This window comes from Thalassophryne amazonica, chromosome 11 (assembly GCF_902500255.1).
Source record: "Thalassophryne amazonica chromosome 11, fThaAma1.1, whole genome shotgun sequence".
Classification (NCBI taxonomy): domain Eukaryota; kingdom Metazoa; phylum Chordata; class Actinopteri; order Batrachoidiformes; family Batrachoididae; genus Thalassophryne; species Thalassophryne amazonica.
The window spans coordinates 50,185,004-50,205,691 of record NC_047113.1 but is presented as its reverse complement, the minus strand read 5'-3'; the positions used below and the strand labels follow the sequence as shown (position 1 = coordinate 50,205,691).

The window sequence follows — 20,688 nt, the reverse complement described above, 5'->3', positions numbered from 1 at the left end:
GTTACTGCATCTTTCCAGTCTATTGTCTGTGTATGTGCGTGAATGAGTGTTATTGCAAATGTCACAGAGGAACATCTCAAACTCCCATTTTCTTAGTGGTTCCCAAACTGGTGGGCTAGCTCCAGGAGAATGCACTACATTTGCAGAAACTGTGAAATTCAAATGGGGGGAAAAGTGAAGAGATAAAAGGGGAGGTGATGGTCTAGTGGCTAAGGTGTTGGGCTTGAGTCCAGAAGATCATGGGTTCAAGTCCCCACCTGACTGGAAAATCACTAAGGGCCCTTGGGCAAGGCCTTTAATCCCCTATTACTCCTGGTATGTAGTGAGCTGCCTTGTATGGCAGCACCCTGACATCGGGGTGAATGTGAGGCATAATTGTAAAGCACTGAGTGTCTGATTCAGATGGAAAAGCGCTATATAAATGCAGTCCATTTACCATAAAAGGCCTTTGTATCATCTGTTATGCTTAGTTATCATTACAGGGTAACATCTAGAGCCCGACCGATATGGATTTTTTTTTTTTTTTTTTTTTTTAGGCAGATGCCGATAACGATATTTGGATGAAAAAAAATGCAGATATTCGATAAATCAGACGATTTTTTAATGAATAAAATGTTCTTTTTTTGGACCCTTAACAAAAAAGGTATAAGCTAAAAGCTGCAACTTTGTCCTCATTGATTAACTTTATAACAGAAGAATTTTCATTTTCAAGTTCAAAAAATGCAATCAAGAATTAAACCTTTGAAATTAGCAAATACATATCTTTAAAAAGAGTTGTGAAATACATCTGAACTTGTACCTGTTGTTGCTGCAACTTAGATATAGGTTCAGGATAAGGATATAGATCCTTAAAAACTTGTATGCTTTTGTCAGCCGATCAGTGCAGTGTGGCGAACTACGGGGCGGTGATGACATTTAAGCAGGGGTGTAAGCAGCTCTCAGTTGAATGGAGTCAGAGCTCCATCTACTGGACAAACGGTGCAAGGACATTTTACATTGCTGACAAACTTTATTTCAGTAACTTCTGTTTATGAGAAATCGGCATTCTATCAGCAAAATTTCAGCCAATAGTGAGTACTTTTCGGACATGTTGGGTACACAGTAGGAACTTTTTTGTTGTCTTCACTGATCTATCTTGTAATTGTTGTATCAAATGTTCGAAATAAACAGTTTTCATTCATTCATTCATACTTTGAAAAGGGCTTATATCGGCCGATAATATCGGTCGGGCTCTAGTAACATCATAGAATCCAGTGGATTACTTTGAAGACCAAGCATTCAACATACTCCAAAATTGGAGCATCGTTTGACCCCTGTACAAACTGAAGCTAACTTTTGTCATTTTTTTTTCTTTTTACACCGTAAACCAATAACATTCAGTCCTAGACAATTCAAAAAGTATATTTTTCAAGACGAGAGCTTTTTAAAATTTTTATCTCTGTGTAGCGGGATGAAAGTCCCGGGTCCCAATTGTAAAGACGTTCCCGCTAGCTTGGCTAACGGGGAGTTCCCCTTTGGCTGACCTGGTAGAGGAACGGTCTTTTGGTGCGAGCCACGTGGGTTCGATCCCCCGCCGTCGTTCCGGCCACGAAGGTCCTGTTGCTTCATCTGTAATCCTTTAGTGACCCCTATCTGGTATTTATTTGTGGTACAAAATTGTGATCAGAAAATGGCCATGTTTGTTTATTATATATTGCCACCCAGCAGGCCAAAGTAAACGTTAATAAATTTTTGTAGTTGACACCATCAGATTTCGCTCCGCAGGGGTAGTGGCCAAGTGGTTAGTGCACTTGGTTTCAGTGCAGAAGGTTACTGGTTCAAACCCCACCCCTGCCACATTTCTCAATGTAATGTGGAGTTGTGTCAGGAAGGGTTTCCGCTGTAAAGCCTGTGCCAATTCAACATGCAGATCCACCTTGGATTTTCAGGGTGATTGAGTGCAAATAAGGGAGCAGCTGAAGGAACTTACTTCATGTTTGACACAGTCTGCAATGTATTGAACGTAGGATCAAACACTGCAGAGATCTTGAGTGTGACTTGTCGATTTTCTGCAAACTGAATGGAAAACTTTTATCAGTTACAATTAAGCACTGAAGACTGAACAAAAATATGAGATATGACTGCTATTTAACTAAACTTGAATTACTTTGGGGTGAACTAGCCATAGTTTGACACAAATATTTCTTTTTTTTTATCTCTGTTGTGAATTGAAAAATGAGTTGTACTTTGTTCCCCAGTTCAAACCTCACCCTTGCCACATGTCTCCACATAATGTGGAGTTGTGTCAGGAAGGGCATCCGATGTAAAACTTGTGCCAAATCAGGCAGATCCACCTCTGATCTGGGGTGGTGACCCTGAGTGAAAACAAGGGATTTACTAAGTTTTTTTTTTATTAATCTGAAATGGTCTGTTAGTGTCTTTAATTAGAGCCTTTTAACAAAATGGACATCCATCGTTTTTAAACTTGTAAATACAATAAAAGCATTTATCCAGAAATGCCAGCATACTTTAGACTTTTGCATAAGAAGTGGACACAATATTAGAAATGCCTGCAATAACTGTATTCTCTGCTGCAGAACTGTTGTACTGTGCAGGGATGGGCCGTTATGAGCCTGCAGACTTATTCCAACACCTCAGCAGGTGATTTAGATTTCACAGTTGAATTCCTGCAGTGAAATCAGCTGTTTGGTTGGAGAAAAACAAAAACCCTGCAGCCTGCTGCTGGCCGTCACGTGACTGCGCAACCCTGCGTTAAAAGGCCATTACAAAATCACGTTGTCCGGCCTGACAATATGACAGCTGCAGCGGGATCGTCGAATTCCCATCCGCACTCGATCTGTCATCCTCCTCTCTACCAGCTCCCATTCTCTCTGTCTCGGGTCTGCACGCTGCTATGGTGAATTTCGTGTCCCTTGTTTCCATATATGGTGATCAGTGTCGCCCCGCTTAGGTTACGAGCAGGGCGCGTGCACCGGACTCCGCCGCTCGTTCGCTTCCATATTTGGAAGTGAGCTCAACAAAGACCCCGGGTGGGAGGGGGGCAGAGAGACGTGGGCGCAGAGAAAGAAAGAGAGAGAGGATTCCTGCTGAATGTCGGTCAAAACAGCCGCAAAACCGCTTTTCTTATTAATCCCTCACATCACGCCTTTACTTCAATGTATTCGCGTCTTTAACGCCAGTTTTCCACCGCAATCTACAGCCAATCTCATGTTTCTTTAAAAATATTACCATGCTTTTATTATTAAAATTAAGGAAGAAAGAATTATATTCACTTTTAATTAAGCAAAGCAGACGAGTTTCTAAGGAAGGATCATTCCCAAAATGTTCAGATGGTATGCGTCGGTCCCCTATTATTTAAACAAAAAAAAATCATGTTTATATCGATATATTAATTTTAGCTGGATTGTGAGAACGACAGCGGCCTCACACACATTAAATGCCCTATAAATACTGCTGGTGGAAATATTTGTATCTTTATATATATGGCATTGAGTTGACGGTATTGTCTTTACGTAACAAACAAACACACACACACAAAAAAAAAACGATTTGATAAATCATAATCACCCCCGCAGCACAGACGACAGCCGGACAATCGCGCCTAATAGATATACGCGCTCCCGCGAAAAGCAGGCACGCGCTTAAAGGTGCGTTCACGGCGCGTATCTACACATACAGCACGACTCCGTATCCAGCGTGTGATTCATCCTCGCAGTCCATTCAATTTTTAACTTGGAGCTGACCGACTCTCAGCCACCGCAATGGTAGGTTTGACAGCTAGTTTTCTCCCGCGGTGTGTTTGGATGTGTAATTGAGCCTCGGGAATGGAATGGGGGTGTTTTGAGTGTGAGTGTTGCGGTGGTTTTTTAGCATCAAACATGGCACGCCGGTCAGTTTTCACATAAGCGGGCAGTGCCGCAGCAGCTAGCATCGGGCTAGCCCGTTTAGCACCGCTGCTGTTTGATGGAGTGTAGTAATATTAATCTTTCAACCCCATTTCATATCGTATTATGCCGTCTGTTTTAGCTGTATATTGTAATAAAAAATAGATTACGTCTCTCAAACGACTTGCCCCGTTCGGATCTGGTGTCTCGCTGTACGACAGGCCCCTCTTGTATTACCAGCCACCTGCTTCACAGTATTTTCTCATTGCGTGGTGTCCGTTATTTGGTCTGTGCGTGTCGGTGCTTGCTCTGATTACAGCTCATCACTGACAGGTGCTGCCGTAGCAGCAGCGGCGCCTCGGGGCCGATCCGGCTGAACTGCACGCTAGCTGCCGAGGAGGCAGAAAATAATAGAACCGTTATGGCGGCGCTAGCTGTGATTTTTCTCTCCTCCTTTGTCTTTGGACTGTTTCTCCGCAAACGGTGCGTTCGGTTTATATTAGTCCGCTGCTGTTTTTGTGTGCGTGGGACAAGCGCTGTAAACGAGCTGCAAAGATGGAGATGAGATAACGGATTTTTTTTTTTTGGACGATTATTACGATACTCAAAAGACACCATTTGACGGGCGAACACACCGAATGACCGCAGTTTTGCCTTATATAGCAAGCTAGCGCTCGCACGTGCGTGTGCGGCATTCATGGCCACACCCTGAATTTGGTGCAAAGACCATTGGTGTCGAGTTCTTTTGAAAAATAATAATAAAGAAGGGGAATTTAGTTTATTTTAGGGCTACTTCATCTGCGGTGTATTTTATTTTGGCATCTTAACTGATGGTAGCAAAATATCGCCGTTACGTAACGCCAGGTTTGTGTGTTTGAATTAGCTAGCTGAAGCTAACAGGTCGACGTCACACTCTCGCCGGTAACTGCGCATGTCTTTATTGCGCTTAATGATTTTAGCTAGCCTGCCCTTTGAATTCTGCAATAAACCAAAGCATTTGGTTCTCTGACATCTATCTAACCTACTGCACAAATTCCTGACCAGGAAATTTTGTCACTTATTTTTAGTTCAAGCGTCTTAACATTTCTGCCTCAAGTGTTTGTTAATTAAGCAATACCATGAGTTTACACCTAGAAAGTAGAGCAACTGTTTTGAGGTGACTTTTGTTACCTGATTAAAATTTTGTCAACACAAAATTTGGCCATACTTAAGTTGCAGCATTCTCAAGAATATGGATTTGGGCCTTTTCTTAGCAGTGGTGCACTCGGGATGTTTAAAGGGCAGAGGTGCAAAAACGGGGTCTTAGCATGTTAGGGGCCTGCCAGTAAGCAAGAAAAGCTAATCATGTATGATGATAGACTCCTGATTAATATGGAATGAATTTGAGGTTCCCTACAGATGCTTTTCTGACAAACTTCACTTATGAAATGCCCTCTTAGATTGGGAGCCTACCCCTCCAAGTGAGAAAACATGAAGTGCCCTTCAAACCCTTGCAATGGAGAGCATGTTATTTTTGGTGGGGGGTGTACAGTGCACACAATTATTAGGCAAGTTGTATTCCTAACTCTTTTTCTATTGTTAAATAAATGCAGTGCTCTGTCAGTCCAAAATGTTAATAAACTTTAATGTTTAAAAGTATAGTGCCACTGGGTATGTTTGTCATAAAAAGAATTTTCTTTGGCACTACTATAGTTTTATTTCTTGGCATTTAGATTTAGGATTCATAATATATTGCCAATATGACCAAAATTTATGCTGTCTGGAAACTATTTAAAATTTCTCACCCTGAGGGTGAGAAATTCAAGGGATCAGATGCTATGACCAACATTTGGTAGATTCGGAAGTGATTTACAAAAAAACCTTATGGGTGTTGACATAAGATGGGTCACAGGTAATCTCAACACAGCACCGCCCACAGCCGCTTCCTCCTGTAGTTAGTCTGCATTATGGCGATGAAAGAAAAGACAATGTTCAATATGGAATCCCCCCCCCCCCCCCCCCCCCCCCCGATAAATTTGTCCTCTTCATTAAAATAAGCTGTAATTTTGCAACAAGTTACAAAAATAAACCTACATTATACTTGGATTTCAGTAGAAACTAAATTTCTTCACTTTTGTGAAATTTGAATGGCACTATAGATTTAACAAAGGAAAAGCGAGTTTCAGCTTTTTCATGGGAATGTGTAGCATTATGTATGGCGAATTTACAGTCTTCATCTCACATTTTTCATTTGAGTGTAACAATAAGCACCTCAAAACTAAAACATTTGACATACCAAAAATATTCAGTGATGACTATAGCTACCTTTCCTTTCAATAACTGCCATGGGCCTTCATCCATGGAGTCTTTCTTGAGTTAATATTCAGCATTTCATGCAGGAGCAACCACAGCCTGCCAACTGCTGTGGAGTATTTGTTGTCCATTGTCCTGCATAAGAAGTATGGCCTTCTTGAATGATGCAGGCTTTTCTTGAAGAAATGCTGGTTCTGATCTCTTTCATTTGTCTTAGATCTTTATTGGTTGCACATCTGAAAGAGCTCATCAGCATAAACTTAACATCAGAGTAGGGAGAGATGGGGCTGCGGGGTAGGTTGGGTGGTAATTGGGGACTGGGTTGAGAACCACTGTAGTAGAAACTGACAATAGGTTTGGATATTGACTTTTAAGTGAACCTTCAACCTGAAAAAGTCCAGCTCATCCTTAATAGCAGCCTGTACCAGTACCTCTCCGCCACCTTGCTGGCATCTGACTCAAAGTAGTGCTGTGTCCTTTGGTGATCGAGCTATGGGCCCCATCGACCTGGTTCAACGAGTCGCTCGCATTTCATCTCTCTATAAAACTTGTGTTCAGAGATTTGTTGGCCCAGTCTTGATGTTTATTTCAGCTTGAGTCTTGCTCAGTTGTGGTTATATTTTAACCTTCCTTACCTTGGTCAGGTTTGTGAGCACTCAACATCTGGTATTTCTAGCTACTCGAGGTAGCTGGAAGTTCTGTAATATTGACTGGTCGCTAATTGGTTCCTTTTAGCATCTTATTTAACTCCCAAAGTGTTTTGTAGTTTGCGCCTTCTCCACACGTTTCTTGGCGACCCTGTTGACTATTTGCAACAAAGCATTTAGTTGTTCCCAATAGCTTAACTATTTCAAGTGTTTCATCCCTCAGAGGTATCTTACAATTTTTTAATTTTTTAGTGTATGTTAAATGTTTTATTTTTGCCTGAGGGAAAAGAAGCTGCCTAATAATTATGTACACCTTGATATAGGCCACACCCTTCCTCATTACACAAATACAATCACCTGAAAATATTTAAATTGGAATAAGTATTCAGAATTGTATAGCTTGGAGTCAGGAAATATGAACAGAAATAATGCCAGAATACCCGCATACCAAATTGTGCACACAGTATAGTCTCCCCAATAATGGGCCCTCTAGTAACTGCAGTCTAGGGTACCACCAAGTACTTTAGATTGCATATGAGTACATGTACCATTTTGAGGAAGGAGTGCATTTCTAAAATGCCACAAGAAACCACCAAAAAAAATAAATAAAAGTACTTAATTCTTTCACCAAAGCATCGCATCTCGGCTTGCGTCTTAGATGTACCTTCTGGCAAATTGTAGCTGAACTTTAAGGTCGTCTTATTAAGAAAATCTTTCTCTGTAGCACTTCATCATGAAGATGTATAACTGGGGATACAAAATATCCTCATATAAATCCAACAATAATTATAATAAAGTAAATGGAGCGCTGGTATTGGCAGATATCCAAATTCAGGTATTCTGCTCGGACGTGGAAAAATGTTGATCGTGCGTCCCTAGTAGAAATTGTGCGTCTAGTCAGTTGCCACCCCTGAATCCACTAGTTTAGTGTCTCAAAGGTTGTCTGTCTCTGTAAAATGATTCTGTTCATGTTTTAGAATGCACATCAAAAAATTCAGATGTACGTGTGGGCTATATATTAAGCAGTCAAAGCCTACATATATTAGCAAAATGCTTTTTTTGCTGACGTATCTCAGACTTGTCAGTCTTGAAATGTCAGCTTGTATCGGTCGTAAAAGCTTATCTCTGGGCTGTAGTTTAAATACTGTTTTCTTTTATAGTTGATGGAAGTTTCTTTTTTCCCCAAGGACCACAAGTAAATATCTTCCATTATTGTTTGTTGTTTATTAAGCAGGGGTGGTGGCCAAGTGGTTAATGCGCTTGGTTTCAGTGCAGAAGGTTCCGGGTTCAAATCCCACCCCTGCCACATTTCTCCATGTAATGTGGAGTTGCGTCAGGAAGGGCATCCGGCGTAAAACCTGTGCCAATTCAACTTGCAGAGCCACTTTGGATTTGCTGTGGCGACCCAGCCGAAGGGACTTACTATTGTTTGTCGTTTATTGTAATTTTTTTGCTTAAAGGTTTTTCCATTTGGTTAATTATTAGTCATTTCGGTTTAACCGTTCTGTACGTAAGACCTTTGATTCCTTCTAGGCTTCTCAGTTATGTATATTCTGCTGTAAATGATTAAAACTGTAAACTGACTTCAGGTGTGTGTGTGTGTGTGTGTGTTAATGTATATGCTAGAGTAATCAATTAATTGTAAATGTTCTTACTCCAAGTAATATAGACTGTAAAAGTTTTTTTGCTTGGCTTGATGAATAATGCAGTATGAACCTTGGATTCAGAAGGGAAATGTGGCTCATTGGCAAAGATTAATTTGCGTACTTATCACTAAGACACAAACTTCATGCAATAAGAAGAAAATCCTTATAAGCTGAACATTAGAAGGAATTTTTATTTTTAACTACAAATGGAAAGAAAATAAAATGAGTCACGTCACATACTGACTGGTGTAGAGAGACTGTGTAGAAACCTTTTATGCATTGGTAAACATTTGAACCTCAAGTAAGGAACAAATTCTAACCTGCAACTCTATAAATTGTGATGAGAGACAATGGAAGCAAATTGCTGGTTAATCATTATTCTGAAAACTCACTGTTATCTTGCAGGTCTTTTACACCCTGAGAGTAAACATTGCAGTGCCTGCCTGTGCTGCCTTGCTGCTCCCCCTTGTTGTTGCACTTATCTTTGACACATTACCATTCAAGTGTGCTCACCCCCACCCCCCTAAGCATTTATTTTTGACTGTATTTCTGTGACATTATGCCATAGTTACAGTCAGTAGATTTAGCCATGTAAGTTTATGCAGTACTTGTGACATGTCATTCGCATTTTGACAACTCAAGGGTCTGAAATATCCTTGTACTTAAATGCTGAGTTAGTCTTTACCCACATGATGACTTTCATGTCATTATCTCCTCTTGCAGTTAAATGTTGTAATATTTTACAACTGTAGATCATGCCCTGGACACAGCCTGTTATTTTGTATTCATATTACAGGTGACTTTAGACATGCAGTAATGGTTCATTTACCCTTTTAGTGTTGCCGTGTTCCAACCTCTTACATAACTGGCTAGCATATCTGAGTAAATCATAAGTGTTGAATTATGTTGCACCTTGTGTGCTGCCAAATTTTCAGAATGAATTCCTTGTTAACTGCAATCAGTTGCCATTGGCAACATCTTTGCTCTTTAGTTCTGTTATTGTAAGACATGAGTGATGAATGCTTCTTTTTATTGTCTTGTCACGATCTTCCTCTCTATTATATTAGAATTCATCTCAACAAAATGACCAATGTGAAGGATAGATGATATTTACTTTGACTATTTAAGCTGTTATGGCATTTCTTGGTCAACAGTGGAGGATATTTAAAGGTATAGTGCCACATGGTGGTGGTGGTTGTTGCTGTGTGTGTGTGGGGGTGTGTGTTTAAGATTTAAGTGATAAAGAATTTTCTTTGTCACCACTAACTTTATTCCTTTGCATTTAGATAAGTGATTCATAATTTGATTACAATTCTTGGCTGTCTGGAAACTATTTAGAATTTCAACCCCTGAGGGGGAGAAATTCAAGGGATCAGATACTGCGACCAGCATTTGGAAGTGAGTTACAGTCTAACATAAGATGGTTAACAGGTAATCTCATGCGTGCACATATGAGCTCATCCTGTAGTTGGCCTACATGATGGTGATGAAGGGAAAAGACAATATTCACAATAGAATTCCCCCCCAGATAAATATGTCCTCTAAATTAAAATGAGCTGTAATGTTGCAACATGCTACAAAAAGACAGTAATGCTTGGATTTCAATAGAAGCTAAATTTTCACAGTTTTGTGAAATTCATATGGCCCTGTAGCTTTAAATTTATTCTTAGACTTTAGAGGTGTATAAATGATCCCCTAACTCGTTAAGAAACAAGTATCACCCGTTGTAATGAGCGCTATATGTTGCAGTGGAAATGTGCTTGACTATGGCCTATTCTCTGTGCAGGCCTCTGGTGTAACGGTCACAGATGAAGTTGTTGCAGTCTTCAATGACATGAAGGTGCGCAAGGCTCAGCAGAATGAGGATGAAAAGAAGAAAAGGAAGAAGAGTGTCATGTTTTGCCTCAGTGACGACAAAAAGAAGATTGTTTTGGAGTGTGGCAAAGAGATCACGCTGGGAGACATAGGCACCACAGTTGATGACCCATACCATCACTTTGTGAAGATGCTACCACTGAACGACTGCCGCTATGCCCTCTATGACGCCACCTATGAGACCAAAGAAACTAAGAAAGAGGATCTGGTCTTCATCTTCTGGTGAGTGATAGAACTCTTGAATATTAATCATTCATGTCCTGTTTCATGAAGATGATGTTTAATGCTTGCAGGGCCCCAGAAAGTGCACCCTTGAAGAGCAAGATGATTTATGCAAGCTCAAAAGATGCTATCAAGAGGAAATTCACAGGTGAGTAGCAGTTTTTGTATTGAAGAAAAACTGGGCATTTTGGAGGGGAGTGACAGACGGATCAGGAATCATGAAGCTACAGGTGTGAACGAGGGGTGGGAATCTGCTGATGCCTTGTGATTCCATTATGATTCAGGGGGCTGTAATTTGATTATCAGCTCCCCTTCCTCTATGCAAGATTTCTCTTTTCCTCAGTGTGTCTACTTGCTTTTTCAATTCAAAGCATTTGATGATCCATAATGAATTACACATTCTTTAACAGCTCAGCCATATTTGCACCTGTGTGGTTTCAGACTGAATTGTTTGGACTACTAGTGCTCCAGCAAAAGCAAAGTCAGACTCTCATCTGTAGCTTTTTTGTTTTTTGTGCTCCTCATCGCCTTGCTTGTGCACACAGGCTGTGCTGCACTAATGCATGTTGTATTTGTCAAGTTTATTTGGTTCAAGGAAAAAAGAACTTGGCAACAAAATAAATCAAACTGGTTTCTCAGTCAGTCAACCCATGCAACCAAAAAGGGTGTAGGTAGAAGCAAAGCTTATATACACCTACCCTTTTCACATCATCAACTTTTACTTACCACAACGAAACCTCCGAACAAAGTGAGCAGAACAGCAAAACACAGATATCTTAAAATAATCAATGAACTCAAATTCCTCATCATAGGCACACATCGCATAATATAACACAAAGCAATAACATAATTGTTCATACTTTAACTAAAAGCTGTATAGTCCTTCAACATGAATTGTATTTTCAGAGAATTTAGACATTTTTCACATTCAGAAAACATCAGTTCCTTATTGTCGTTTTAAAATGATTGACATTTGGACATCGCTTGAGTTCCATATTTTTGGGCCACAAGTCGAAACACAAAAACTTTTCCTGGTTGTCCGAGTGCCAGCAATTTTAAAATCTGAATAATGTATAAGAATGTGCCTGCGTGCAATCCACCACAAAGTGCTGCACAACGCATATTAAAATGAGGACACTGGTGGAGACTATTTTAAGTGATCAGCATGATACCAAACACATTATTTCTAAGGCCTTTATGAAACAGCACATGTCAGTTTTCAACAGAGCTGTCAGCTGAATTTTTAATGTTTGCTGAGTATAAAAGCAGGAATTTTCTTTTGTGGTACAAACAACTGCTCTGTAGCTTTTTTTATTTATATATATATATATATATATATATATATATATATATATATATATATATATATATATATATATATATATATATATATATATATATATATATATATATATATATATATATATATATATATTAAAACTGATCAGATTTAGCCAGAACTTGTTGCTAAATGCTTCTTGTCACTTTTACACATGTAAGAGTACAACACTCATAGTCTACTTCTTGTATAGACCCCGCCCCAAAAAAGCACATTTTAGATATTTGATGGCTGTTATTAAATCATGGTATTTTAATAATAAAAAAAAAAAAGTCCTGTCCAGGGTGTACCCTGCCTCATGCCATATGACTGGTGGGATAATCTCCAACTCCCCTGTGACCCTTAATTGGAGTAAGTGGGTATAGAAAATGGATGGATGGATGGAATTAGCAACTGTTTAACTTGCATCTGCTACAGGACATGAACAACATGAATGAAGCACCCCTTGCTCAGTCCACTTGTCCCCTTCCATCAGCTGACAAAGTTGAAACTTTTCTTCACCCATTATTGTGCATCAGAGTGAGTAAAAGTTACTGTTCAGTCATCGCTATGATCAGCTTTATTGCATGTTTGGACCCAGATGTTTTGCAGGCAGCGTGATATCACTGCTTAACAAGCAGATGGCAGCGTCTTTGTGGATGTTGGTACAGTCAGGCGGTGAGAAAGGAGTTTGACGGGCAAAACTGCAGCCACGACAAATCTCCATTATGAGGCCTGCAGCAGGTGCCCTGTAACAGCCACAGATGCACAGCATCTATGCATAGTCATCACAGAATTTTTGGAACATGACAACCTAGTCAACACCTATGTGGGCACTTTGCAAAAGCTGCATGCACGCTTGAAATGGGTTCATCCTGGAAAAGATGCAATTCTTTAACATGGCCATGCTCATTCACACACAGAACTCTCAACAAACAGGATGCATTCCATCTGCTCAAATTTTACGAGCTCTTGCCATACCATACAGTCTGATCTTGCACCCTCAAACTTTTGGACATTGTTACACTAATGATGCAGAGGTGCAAGCAGCTGTGTGTTGCTGGTGCTGAGGGAAGACACCCAGTTTCTTCATTGACAAGATGCAGAATCATTTACAGTGTGTGGAAAGGGATGGTGCCTATGTAGAACAGTAATGGCACCGCTTGATGGAGACCATTCAGAGCTTTAAGCAGATATGACATTGTCTTGCTAATGGAAATAATTACATAGGAAGCTGAATGTCTCAGTGACCCAGTGTGGCGTAGACTGTCATTGGTAGCATCAGTTACCAGACTTGTGCTAGTGCCACCAATTGATAAACGAGTTACACAGTATTTCATGCATTAAAAAATATTGCAACATGTCCACAGACATTCGTAAGGCAATACTGTGGCTACAGTTTATTAAACTGGACACAAAAAAGATAGAAGTGTGGGTGGCTTTTTTTTTTTTTTAAATAACTTAAAGTGGCCTGGTGGAATTGAGTGACATTAAATACACACAAACATTAAGAAGTAGCTTGGGGTGAAGATAAAAAAAAAAAAGTGCTTAATTTGCAATCAGTTGCAAGTTGACGTTGGACAGTAATGCAATTAAATATTTTAAATGATTGACAGCCCTAGTGATTACACAGCATTTTAGCCACCAACATGCACCAAGGGAAAAGAGTGTAATATTTACGGTTGTGTAAAAAAAAATAAAATAAAAATAAAAATACAAATCTGGACACGCACTGGAGCCCAAAACTACACAAAGGCTGTCAAATAGGAAAATAAAAGCATCAAGCATAGCTGCTGTACAAAGCTCTGCTGGTTTTAACAGCCTTTTCCTGTCAAAGGAAAAATTGCAGGTTAAGTCTGTCCCTGTTGAGGTTTATACTCATTGATCATTGTGCAGGAGTGCTTTGTCTTTGCTACGTTCCTCATGGAGAACTGAAGACAGTCACGACACAACAGCCTCTTTCACACTTAACGCTAGGAGCTCTGTGCTGTTAATATTCATTTCTGGTGTTTCTTGGGAATTAAAGACATGGTGACTGGTGCATGTATTCTTCTGCAACAAAAAGTACATCTCGCAGGTTAAAAAATTGGGTATTGTCAGTAGCTTAATACAAAATATTTAACAAGGATCTTGTTTTCAGAGTTTCATACAGTTTTGACATGAACTGTGCAAACTAGTCACTTTTCTCACTGCATTTAATAAACGGAAGAAATGTTGCTTTACTGAATTAATAGATTTGTCAGCATCTTTTTAATTTGGGACTGTTTGTGCCCTGCATCTGCAAGTATGCATTCAAAGATCATTTCTCATCTCATCATGACGGTGAAACATAATTTGCTGACTCTATGTAATGTAAGGTTTTATTGATTAAATTTGTGCAGAGCTGAGGTGATGACGTGTACGTCACCTGATTACACTTTCTGCTATATTTATGATGGTTATTTTATGCAAAGAAAATTCAAACGTGAATGCAATTGTTTTATGTAAATGTAAGCCGGTTCCTGTATGTATGCTCAGCAGCATGTAAATGTTAAGAGTAATTACTTTTTTCTTAAAAAAAAAAAAAAAAACCTGCATTTTGATGCAGAATGCACAATTGTATCAGACATCCCCAACAATTGCTCTGCATAGAATTTTTGCACTGTTGGCACATTTGTGCTTAATAATTTGGAATATGAAAAATTTGTGTTCCTCCCCGATACAAAGACGTCTCCAGTTGGCCAGTGGCGCATACCGGTAATAGTTGAGTGGTTAGGTAACTATGGAGACAGTTTGGCCAGTGACGGGGAAAATGTGTTTGGGTGAGGAATGTAGACATGGTGTGTATGCTGGTGCACATTTTCCATCCAAAAAAGTGTACATTCACAATTTTCAGGCCAAATATGGGTACTTTGAAAACGCATCACAAAAATGGAAGACTCTGCAATGTTTGTGAGAGAACATTACCTGACATGCTGTGAGACATTTGTCTTTTTTTTTTTTTTTTTAACCCACTCCCCTATTGTACGAGGTCTGTTAGAAAAGTTTCCGACCTTTTTATTTTTTTCAAAAACCTGATGGATTTGAATCACGTGTGCTTGCATGAGCAACCTTGAACCTTCGTGCGCATGCATGTTTTTTTTTCTTTCCCCACGCCTGTCGGTTGCGTCATTTGCTTGTAAGCAGCCTTTGTGTGAGGATGGGTGGAGTCTCTCGGCGTTTTTTTCTTTGCAAGGAAATGGCGGAAGAACAGTGGCTCTTTCTGGCTCCCTTTGTCCCTCAACAAGCTCCACTTTATACAATCAACCTCCAAACCAGTGTTACTGGTATGTGTAATTTCCTTCCATGAATTGCATTGAGCATCTTTGTAGTTTTTAGACTCAGTGTTGTAAAGTTGGTCATATTTGCGGACTTTTCCACCAAATGTATTTGATCCGTGATCGAAATATAGTCAGCGGGTGCACTGCAAAAACTATTAACATATGACTGGAGAGGACGGAGTGAAAGCATAAAAGTCGTTTAGTAGGTGTGCGTCAGGCTATGGGGAAGGTTCGCAGCCATGCAGAGGGCTCTGATCTAAAACCGTTGTCTGGTTTGCCACACCCAGGGATTTGTGTGAAACTTAACAGTATATTACAGTGCAGGCAGCAAGTAGCGTTTTGTTAATAATCACCTGTCTTGAATAAAAGCCTGCCTTGTTTAGGCACCAGGCCTGAGCACGGTTTGGGAAAAAAATAAATGTCCAGGAAATGCAGTCCCCACTTTCCTCGACTTGGTGAATGCAGGGATGCTTATTTGCCACCTTTGGACGGTTTTCCGTCTTTTTGTAAAGTCTTGCCGTAAAACACCCAAATTCATTTGAAATCAATCATAAAGTGGTTTGTTTACCGGAGGAGGCCGCATTTTGGTATACGGACAACAGTTCAATGCACATTGTCATTGGTCGAAAAATGATGCCTCGCTCTCACTGCCTCCGATGTGCTTACCGAGTCTGCGGGCTTGGTAAGTGCCACAGCGGGCCCAATCAAAAACAAACTAAAGTTTTCATCAAGATTTAGCTATATTTGTAAAGTATGGTGTGTTCTCTCTCTCACGGTATATTGTTATTGCGGGGAAAACCATACTAAAGCAATGGGACATTTGCTTTTGTCCATTGAGTACAAGTATCTGGTTTAGGTGAGTTTTACTGTATTCACACCCTTTGCTCAATACTGTATTGATACATCGTTGGCAGCAGTTACAATTCAATTCTTGAATATGATGCCACAGGCTTGGCACACCTATCTTTGGGCAGTTTTGTCCATTCCTTTTTGCAGCACCTCAATCTCCATCAGGTTGAATGGGGAGCATCAGTACACAGCCATTTTCAGATCTCTCCAGAGATGTTCAGTCGGATTCAGGTCTGGGCTCTGGAGTTGTCCTGAAGCCCTGCAGAATGAACCATCTTCCCAGTCTGAGGTCAAGATCGCTCTGGGACAGGTTTTTGTCCAGGATGTGTCTGTACATTATCTTGTCCTAGCTGGACAAGATGTTGCCATGCTGCCGTTCTTTGTCATTTATCAACTTTTTCTCCGCCACCCCAGATGTATTCAAACTTATAAGGCTATTGATCCTTGGGCCCTTGTACTGTCTTCACCAGTGTTTCTTTCCATATGTTTGGTAAGGAGGTCGGTGGTTCGGCAGTCTTCTGTTGATGATTTGTTTAGTGAATATGCTTCAGAACGTCAGACCAGCTGCCTTCAGAAAACAATAAAGGTTAAGACATTTGTAAGGGTCATTTATAAATGTCAGCTTTGGAATACATTCTATCACTTAATGCTTACGTAGTCTGCAAGGTTACTGCAGGTGATGGGACAATCTGTATCACTATATGAAATTTTAAAAGGTTAAAGCATGTTTTTGCTTTCAGTAGTAGTGTGGTTTTTTTTTTTGTTTTGTTTTTTTCTCGTGCCAAATGCTATTTAGTCACTCATGCCATTTTTATTACTCAGGTTTTAGTTGACTAAGTCTGTTCATTTTAGTGTAGTTTTAGTCAAGAGAATTCAGTGTATTTTAGTATCGTTTCAGTAAAGACATCTTAATTTTTAATTTGTATGGGGAAAAAAAGCTCATTCCTGATTTACTGTTTCAGTCAATAGTGTTTTCCCACCTCCAAATGTTATTACCTGATAAAGTAGACTTGTTGAATGATTTGAAGGTTTGTGGTGTCTCCCCCCCTCCCTCAATATTTTTAAATCCACAAGGCTTCCCATCCAATAAATTATTAGACATTCGGTTTTCTTGTAAATCCACAGTGCTGTAGGGGCGCACGTATTTTGAATTGCATTTGTTTGATATATTCTATTTGCACATTCAGAATTGCTGGAAATTTTTGTTAAAGCAGAATAAAATGAATAATACAATGTTTGTAATGTTTTTTTTAATTTGTTAAAAGATTTCACTTCATATTTTATACCAGTTCTTATACACTCAACAAAAAATATAAACGCAACACTTTTGGTTTTGCTCCCATTTTGTATGAGATGAACTCAAAGATCTAAAACTTTTTCCACATACACAATATCACCATTTCCCTCAAATATTGTTCACAAACCAGTCTAAATCTGTGATAGTGAGCACTTCTCCTTTGCTGAGATAATCCATCCCACCTCACAGGTGTGCCATATCAAGATGCTGATTAGACACCATGATTAGTGCACAGGTGTGCCTTAGACTGCCCACAATAAAAGGCCACTCTGAAAGGTGCAGTTTTGTTTTATTGGGGGGGGATACCAGTCAGTATCTGGTGTGACCACCATTTGCCTCATGCAGTGCAACACATCTCCTTCGCATAGAGTTGATCAGGTTGTCAATTGTGGCCTGTGGAATGTTGGTCCACTCCTCTTCAATGGCTGTGCGAAGTTGCTGGATATTGGCAGGAACTGGTACACTCTGTCGTATATGCCGGTCCAGAGCATCCCAAACATGCTCAATGGGTGACATGTCCGGTGAGTATTGTGGGCAGTCTAAGGCACACCTGTGCACTAATCATGGTGTCTAATCAGCATCTTGGTATGGCACACCTGTGAGGTGGGATGGATTATCTCAACAAAGGAGAAGTGCTCACTATCAGAGATTTCGACTGGTTTGTGAACAATATTTGAGGGAAATGGTGATATTGTGTATGTGGAAAAAGTTTTAGATCTTTGAGTTTATCTCATACAAAATGGGAGCAAAACCAAAAGTGTTGCATTTATATTTTTGTTGAGTATATATTAGCCATAATGTTAAACTGATATTTGATAGTTTGCTATGTTCAAAAATCTACACACGGCATCTTCAATCTGAACAGCAGAGAGCTACATCAGACACTTTAACAGTGAAACAGTGTAATTTGTTTTTTTTTTTTTTTTTATACATTGTCTCTAGTTATTATTCACATCAGATTCATTTACTTGGCAGCATCCCCCCCCCCACACACACACAAGCTGTGCAAGCAGTTACAGACGGAGGCCAGCAGGAGTCACTGTACATGTGGTAGTCAGTAGGCTTCACTCCCCCGACAGCCAAAGGATACTCATGCCAGAGCCCAGGTTTTAGCCAACTGGTCAGAGCGTCCCCCTCCCATGCTGGAGATTAGGAGTTTGTGTCCTGATGGGAGCAAGTGGGTGGAGTCAAACAACAACACAGAAGCAGAGTGCTACACAAAACCACAGGAATTTGCGCGTCGGGACGGAGCTGCATGGCACAAAGCAACGCCGTGATGAAGCCTCACAGGACATGTTCTGGCATGTCCAGCTAATCCACAATTTCTCAGATAGTCACACGACTGAAAAGCCATCTGAAAGCCGTCCTGTGAGACCAACACGGAGGTGGTTTTGTGCCGTGCCATTCGCGGCACAGTGGCGCATTCCTCCGCTCCTCTTTCCATGACAAAAACTCCTGTAACAGTGGAATGTGCCGAAAAAGTCGTGATGGCCACGTCTTCTGCCATTTCTGTGGTAGTCAGACGACGTCCCGGATCAACACAACGTTCAATTTAGAAATGATCTGGTCGTTTAAGCCTGTCGATCGGCGCTTGGAATGCAGCGCGCTCTCAGCTGCTGTGGGCGGTCTTTAAACCGGCTGTAACACTCCTCAATCTGTGTGATCCCCATAAAATCGTCCCTGAAAGCCATCTGAATTTAGCGAATGGTGTCCACCTGGCTGTCTCTCACAGTTTCTGGAAAAATTTGATGCAGCAATGCTCCAAATCATTCAGACATTTCCCTGACAATGAAAATCCGACGAGGGGGGTGGACCAGTGCTCACTCAAAGCCTGCCCACAGGCGAATGATGCAACCGACAGGCGTGAAAAAACTCACGCATGCGCACGAAGGTTCAAGCTTGGCTGATGCAATCACACGTGACTCAAATCCATATAGTTTTTGAAAAAAAATAAAAAGGTCTGTTACTTTTTGGACAGACCTTGTATTTGTATACCTGTTGCCTGGTACTGAATTTTTTTTTTTTTTTTTTTTTTTTACGCAATGCTCTATATTTAGTTTGGCAAGATTGCAAATGAAAAGTGACCTACCTCTAATGGCATGTTGATCAAAAGGTGTATTTGAGTTAAAGTGATAATATACTGTGTGCCCCTCCCCAAACTCAGTTTCTGCCTTTTTTTATTTCAGGTATCAAACACGAGTGGCAGGTGAATGGCTTGGAAGACATCAAAGACCGACGCACCCTTGCTGAAAAGCTTGGTGGAAGCTCAGTAGTCAGCCTGGAGGGATCCCCTTTATAATTGCTATCCCCGGGCTTCAGACGAGGCCTTTCAGACACATCAGTTGGGTTTAGCTGTTCATTCCAGTGTGGTTTGGATCAGGGCAAAAGCAGAACCAGCTAAGGGACTATTGAGGGAGGGAAATTGTGGGTAGGGGGTTAAATGGCAGTTTAAAAAAAAGTCACAAATGCACACTGTTGTACCTGTTCACACAACATAAAATATGAAGACGACACAGGGGTAAAATTGAGATCCAGCAGAGGAAGGCTGTTAGCCATTAAATACATGTTCATGTTTAAGACCAGGGTGTAGTTCTTTCTGGGTTTGTTTGAATGATTGCAGAGAAAGGGACAAGCAACAACCTCTAGTATTCAACCATTCAATCCTGAGATGTCCCAACTACAGTGTTTGCCAAACTTAAGTTTTGTGTGTAGCTGAGAGTAAATGTTCTATCAGCAAACATTCTGAATAAGATGTAACAAACACTTTCCTGGGGAAGCCCTGTTAAGTTCTACCCCTCCCTCCCCATTTTAAATATGGAATTTATTTCTTCTCCCCAGTTCTGGGTCAAAATGCTGACACTGAAGTAGTAAAACACACATTCCTTGTACTTGTTAAAACCAGATCTCATGGGGTAAAAACTTGATGTTGTGGTCTGATGGGGAGAGACATGTATATGGAGGACTGGCTTTAAGAGTGTAGATTGAATGGTGGATGTTTCGTATTGTCTCCTTGTCTCTAATAAAAAGACGGTAAACTAATTTACACTTTTTTTTCCCCCCTTTCTTCAGGGTTTTTTTTTTTTTTTTTTTTTTTTTTTTTGGATATCCTGCATTGCAGTTGTATCTGCTTGTTCTCTGAGAATTGCAGGAGCGTATCCCAGCATGTTCGGTCTCACAGCTGTGGCTGACATGATGGCAAAAATGAACATAGGAACTTCACGCACCAAATAGGATTCAAACACAGATTTATAGTTGTGAAGCAACAGTTAGTCCCTCACACCTTTCTGCCATATGTAATTATTTGAATATAGACTAATGCTCTGGTTTTGTGAATACATCCTCGTGCTTATGCATATTTA

General features: G+C 40.3%; 1 protein-coding gene across 1 annotated transcript; it reads left to right on the top strand.

Annotated features, from left to right (window-relative positions):
• Positions 1-3,611: 3,611 nt before the first annotated feature.
• cfl1 (cofilin 1) lies at positions 3,612-20,368 on the top strand. Its single transcript, XM_034181597.1, has 4 exons — positions 3,612-3,764; positions 10,256-10,566; positions 10,638-10,714; positions 19,516-20,368. Exons 1-4 carry the CDS (start codon positions 3,762-3,764, stop codon positions 19,626-19,628), a joined length of 504 nt encoding a protein of 167 aa, XP_034037488.1. The 5' UTR covers positions 3,612-3,761; the 3' UTR covers positions 19,629-20,368.
• The last annotated feature ends 320 nt before the right edge of the window (positions 20,369-20,688 follow it).